Raw genomic sequence first — 6000 nt, forward strand, 5'->3', positions numbered from 1 at the left:
AGGGAAGGATATTATTAACTTTCTCTGGTACAACTTTGGAGACAGAATGATTAGTCAGACAGACTCTCAGATGGCTTCTGGAGATGCTCTCCAGTCCCAGAACTGTTTTATATTTCTGGGTTGAGAGGTTACCACATTCCTTATTTATAGACCTATGCTATAGTGCAACCTTGTAAAGAGTGGTTACACACTTTCTGCCATCTTGTCCCCAATATGACAAGTGAGGACACTCTACACATCCAAGCTATATGAGTTACCCTGTGTGTTTTTTTCTTTTTAAAAAATATGGAACGCTCCACAAATTTGCATGTCATCCTTGCACAGGGGCCATGCTAATCTTCTCTGTATCACTCCAATTTTAGTATATGTGCTGCCAAGCACTAATTACCCTGTGTTAGGCACACAGTTCAAAGCTGCAAGGAATGGAGGAGGCCAAGTCTGAAATCAGAATTCTATACAGCATAGGGTTAACTGAGCTCCTAGGGCAAGTCTGAGGGGGTAGACCAGCTAGCTGGCTCTCTTCCTAATCCTCTTACTGTTATCTTAACGGTCAAAACCTCACTTTTCCAAAGACCTTCCCTTCCATGTATCACTTAAGGACTTTGGCAATTTATCTATCTATCCCACAGCATAAAGGGTGGTGGTGTCTCTTCCCTCATTTGGGGGAATGGCTGAACACCTAGTTCGCGCAAAAACTCTGCAATCTTCCTTCCATCATTTTGCCAAAGCAGCATTTCACTTCACTCCAAATGCCATGAGTTCCCCAAACAGCCCCAGTCCCCATTTGCAGTTCTCTAAGAAAAAAGTCACTATTTAATGCCATTATTTCTGCTGTCGGGGGTCAGTCTTCCCAATCTCCTGCCTGAGGCATCTGTCATCAACATTTGGACAGCTAGCACATCAGAACACAGTAGCAGTCGCACGTTGCTCAGCAGCCTAGAAATGCATGCCCAGAACTGCCAGCTTTCCAAGTGGTGCTGGCTCTACAGTCTCATGCAGAGACAAGGAGGGGGAAGAGACTTCTCCAAAGAACAGACACAACAACACAAAATCATTGGAAAAAGAACATCTCTGTCAGCACTACTACCTAGCAACAAGTCCCTCTTGACTGCGCTCCATGACATTATTTTAATACAGCAACACTGTACCTAGCTCCATAATTTCAAGGAACACTGCGGTCTAAAACTTCCAGCTGGTTGAACAGTAAAGATAAGCTGTTTGATTTATGAAGTGGGTCAACCAAAAGGAGCAACGCAAAGGAAAGAGGCCAGCCTGGGGTCTGCTCCCTCCTTGTCCCGTCCACTTCCACTGATACTTGTCCTTTGTGAGAAGCCAAGAGTTCCAAGTGAAAAGATTCTTCTGGAATATAACCAAGCTTGGACACAGAGAAGGTTTGAAACAAGAGGCCCAAATCTTCTCTTGAATGATCCTAACTTTACTTCACGGGCATTGCTCAGATGGAAGCTTCCAGAACTCTGTTTATCACCAGACAAGGTCTGATTCCAAAAACAACTCAGAAAAATTATATTCTTAATTGTATGTATATAAAAGAGGGGTTAAGAGGAAGCCTAACAAGCGGAACAATTATTGAATGCTTTCTCTAAGCAAGCATTGTGCTAAGAGCTTTCACTTATTATAACATGCATTTATTCAACAAACATTTGAGCCCCCATTATGTGCAAAACACTGTTACAGGCACTGGGGATACAAAAATGAACAATAGTCACAATCCTAGCTTTCACTAAACCTATATTTTAGTCAGGGTTGATGAAAATAAATATGTATGTCAGTTGGTGATAAATATTATGAAGTAAAATAAAATAGACTAAGGGAATGGTATATAAAATTTTATGTAAATATTAAGCAGGGGAGGGAGTGCTATTTTTTTATTTTATTTTTTAATCCTCACCCGAGGATATTTTTTCCATTGCTTTTCAGGGAGAGTGGAAGGGAGGGAGGGAGGGAGAGAGAGAGACAGAAACATCAGTTCGAGAAAGACACATTGATTGGATGCCTCCTGCTCGTGCACCAACCAGGGCCAGGGATTGAGCCTGCAACCGAGGTATGTGCCCTTGTCCAGAATCAAACATGGGACCCTTCAGTCCATGGGCCAATGCTCTAACCACTGAGTCAAACCAGCAAGGGCAGGAGTGCTATTTTAAATACAGTTGTCCTAGAAGGCTTCTCTGATTGCCATTTGATAACAATTAACAACAACAAGGGCTAGCATATGGTCACTATGTGCCAGGAACTGGACTAAGTAGTTAGCATGTGGTATTCCATTAACCCTCAGCAACTGAGTTCAGTACTATACTATCCTCACTTATACAAATGAAGAAACAGAGACTTAGAGAGGTTAAGGCTCTTTGCAAAATCTGTAGCAAGTAAGGGTGGAGAAGGAGCAAGGCCAAGGTTACAGGGAGAAAGCCAGGACTTGAACTCAGGAATACAACCCCATGCTACTGCGCTGATGGTGGAATGAAGCCTCAGAGGGGTCAAGCGTGCCTGTGATCACAAAGTGGCAGTTACACCTGGCCTTCCCACATAAGAGATCAGTGCAATTCAATCTTCCCTAATATCAGACTATTACTTTCATCACCAGCTAAAAATCAAGCGTTACCTTGAAACAAGAGGAGAACAACAATTTGGGCTCTTCAAGACCAGCTAATAAATGCTGCATATATTCCTCTATCATCCCCTTCCCTAGGCCCCCCAACACAAAATGATGTAAAGGGAAACATCTTCACTGTTAATTCTCTAGGTTACCAATTTCTCACTGGAAAACAGGAACAGAACAAGAGATGACTGACTGAGCTAGCTGCTCCCCAGTGCCACAGCAGCTCTCTGAGGTGGAGTAGAGGGGACAGGCACTGAGAAAAGGTCAGCTGCAAGGTGGAAGCTAGCCCTCTCTAGCCCCATTTCAAAGAAAGCACAGCTCCCCCTCAAGCTCTGTAGTACTGGGGTGATAGTGGGGGGAAGGGAATGCTTTCTTAAGAAGAAGCCTGAGGCAGGAAAGACAGGAGCACTTGGGAGCAGGTCAGCAGCCTTTCTGGAGGGAGAGAGGAGAATAAGGCAGGAGGCAACTATGGAAGGAGGCTCACACACTGCTTCAAGCAGAGACATCCAGAAGGGAAATACCACATCCAAGGTCAAAGGGTGTTTGCAGGATTGCTGGAAATCCCAGGCTGAGGATCCAGGCCAAACTAGCAGAGGAGGCTAAAGGAAAACAGAATCCCAGGCAGAGTCCCACAAGGTTTAAATCAAAGGTCATGGTTTGAACTCACCCCTTTTTTATTATATTTCAGTCACCACAGCCACAGAACCTGTAGCCAGAGTTAATTAACAACCAAAGTAGGAAGGGAAGAAGGGAAAGTGGGGGTTCATCCTAGAGAGGAGCAAATCAAGGGGAGCCTGAATTACCATCTCATATCCCAACTGGCTTAACTTGTGAATCAAAGTTTAAACTGACCTTAAGAATCTCCCTCCTAAAATCTTCAGAGGCTCTCCCCAACAACACACACACACAGAAAGAAATTCAATGCTCAGTCTCCCTCCTCAGCAACTTATCATCTTATCTCCAGCAAGTCAGGTCTCCTAGCCCAACACTGTACCAAACAAATTATGACCTGAAAGGCATGAAAAACTGTGTCACCTAGAGAAACCCAATTAACATGACTCTGTTCTCTTCAATTCCCCTCTCCCCTCCAGTCATATCCGGGGCACCTGTGTGGCTGACCGCCTTTTCCTGATACTGGCAGTGTTCCCTGTCTAACTCCAAAGCCAGAAGACAATTTAAACAGGGCCTCCAGAGAAGCTAACCCAGAGACGGGAAATCCTGCTCTCCCCACACCTTAGCCCGAAGGACACAGGACAAAAACACCACCTGGGTGATAGTCTGGAGTGTTCACCTTGAAATCACTGAATTGCCCCTTAAGCCAGAGCTCCCTGCTGAAGAAAAACACATTAAGTGCTGCTGAAAGCTCTCAAATGAGGGCATGCAACCGCCCCAGGAGTAACAATAAATAGGTATTTCGAAGAAATTCCTGCTGCAGTAGTTTCTTCTTATCCCTTTTCAAATGAGCCCCTCCCTTGAGAGATCTCCATTACCTCCCCCTCCCTCCAGCAAGTTTCCCAAACCTCCTGATTGACCGCATACAGCATGTGTTTTGTGTGTGTACATACATAAACATCCTCTTCCCAGCCCATGCTAGAGTTTCTGAACAGAATAAATGCTTCCCCTCCTCCCCCAATGCACTTGTCTTTCCTCCCAGCCCCACACTACTGCAGAGTTGGTAATGTAATATTCAGGGACCCTGAGACCGGAAATGCCTGGTTCTAGACTGCTGCACTTGAAACACAAGAGGACTAAGGAGAGCTGAACAGGGGCATGAGGACGACGGTAGGCGGTGTGGGGTGGCGGTGGGAGGCTGAAATTCCCACCAGGTAGAGATGCAATTCAGCGGTGGCCGGGGGGATAAAGGGCGATGACCCGGAGGCTTCTCAAGACAGTTGCAAAGTCAAAATTCAACCCAGAAAAAAAGAGGGGGAGGAAAAAGACCTAAGTAAGGGCAAGGATTGAAAGAGGCTCAAGAGGAGGTGGGGGGGCCAGGGAGGGGCACCATAATAAAGATTCTGCTGGTGATGGGGCTTAAGTTAGGGGAACTAGAGGGTGACCATCGAACACCTTGGAGGAAAGGAGTCGGAAACCTTAGGAAAGGTAGAGGTGGCAGGGAAGTGTGGGGGCGGGGCACCACAGGGTGGGGACTGAACTGGCTCCCAGAATCTGCCGCAAGTGGAGAGAGAATAGCAGAGGGCGGGGGCCCAGCCGCGGTGGGCGCCCGGGAAAGGAGCGGGGGTCGCCGAGGGGGACTGGGCAGGCTGCCGGAGAAGGCCCCCGGAGAGCACGTGAGGCGTGCAGCCAACCCACTCCCCTGCAGCGGGGACAGGAACCCGGGCGAAGCTGGGGGACGGCGCGCTCACCCGCAGGGCGGACAGGTCGATGTCGTCCAGGCTGCGGGCGGGGGCTGGGTCGCCCATGGCCTCCGCGGGGAATGGGGCCCCGGAGCCGCTCACGCTCCCGCTCGGTTATTCCGCTGCCGCCGTCGCCACTTCTCCCCCATCAGGGGATCCTGGGGGCGGACACCACCGAGGAGGGGGAGGGCCGGCGGGAGGACCGACCCACCGGCTGACAGGAGCTAGCGCCTGGGAGCCTGCAACCCGAGCCGGCCGACTCTCCTGCGCAGGCGCGGAGTGGCGGTGCGCCGGGAGGGTGGACGAGGGAACGTGACGCGAGCGCGCCGGGTTCCCCCTCCCCCTAGGCGCCGACACCTGCGCGCAAGCGCAGGAGAGGTAGGGAAAGGCGCGCGTGAGGGCTGAGCGAGCGCGCGAGCGTGGCTTGAAAGAAGTGGGCGGTGGCCGAGGCGGCCGCGGAGCGCGCCCACCAGCTGCCGCGCGTGCGCACACGAGTCTCCTTCCCTTCCCCTGTTTTTTGCCTTCTCTCCCCCATTTTCTTCTTAGTTCTCCTTTGACGCCTTTCCTTCCCTTTCCCTCCTCTGTCGTGTGCCCAGCTGCCAGTCAAGCCACCCACCTATTTGCAGGGGAAGGGGGAGGAACCCAACCCTCTCTATTACTAGGGGGGTTGTTATGGTAACTCCCCACGCGAGGGCTGGGTGGCCTCTAGATGGGATGGGCTGTCCACCCACCTAATTGCCATGGCAACAGTGGAGCCGCTGAGGGAGGGGCCTCTCACTGGGAAGTTGGCTGGAGAAACCGCAAGGGAGTTGGGGGTATAGCGGGTGGGACTAGCTGCCCCAAGACCCCTTGTCCCCTTCCCTGGCTGGAGAGGGTGGTGGAGGAGAGCTCAGATCTCAGGACAGGTCCTCTTACCGCAGACTGCACTCTCTGAACCTCCTGTTCTGCACAAAGGAACTGTTTCAACAGTTATTCCTTGACTGATCACTGAAGCCACGTGTGGGGGAAAGGATGGCGTGGGGGGGGGGG

General features: G+C 50.0%; 1 protein-coding gene across 11 annotated transcripts in view; it reads right to left on the reverse strand.

Moving 5' to 3' along the window:
* Nucleotides 1-5247, reverse strand: part of MINK1 (misshapen like kinase 1) — a 63933-nt gene extending 58686 nt beyond the window's left edge. For 4 of the 11 annotated variants that reach the window (XM_081162297.1, XM_081162293.1, XM_081162291.1 and 1 more), the window contains exon 1: nucleotides 4981-5119. In XM_081162297.1, the coding sequence (XP_081018423.1) occupies nucleotides 4981-5037 (57 nt within the window). In that variant the 5' untranslated portion in view covers nucleotides 5038-5119. Of the gene's footprint in view, nucleotides 1-4980 lie in introns of all 11 variants that reach the window. The other 7 variants (XM_081162290.1, XM_081162289.1, XM_081162298.1 and 4 more) reach the window with 5 other exon arrangements.
* Between the last annotated feature and the right edge of the window lie 753 nt (nucleotides 5248-6000).

This window comes from Miniopterus schreibersii (genome assembly GCF_964146895.1).
Source record: "Miniopterus schreibersii genome assembly, chromosome: 16".
Classification (NCBI taxonomy): Eukaryota; Metazoa; Chordata; class Mammalia; order Chiroptera; family Miniopteridae; genus Miniopterus; species Miniopterus schreibersii.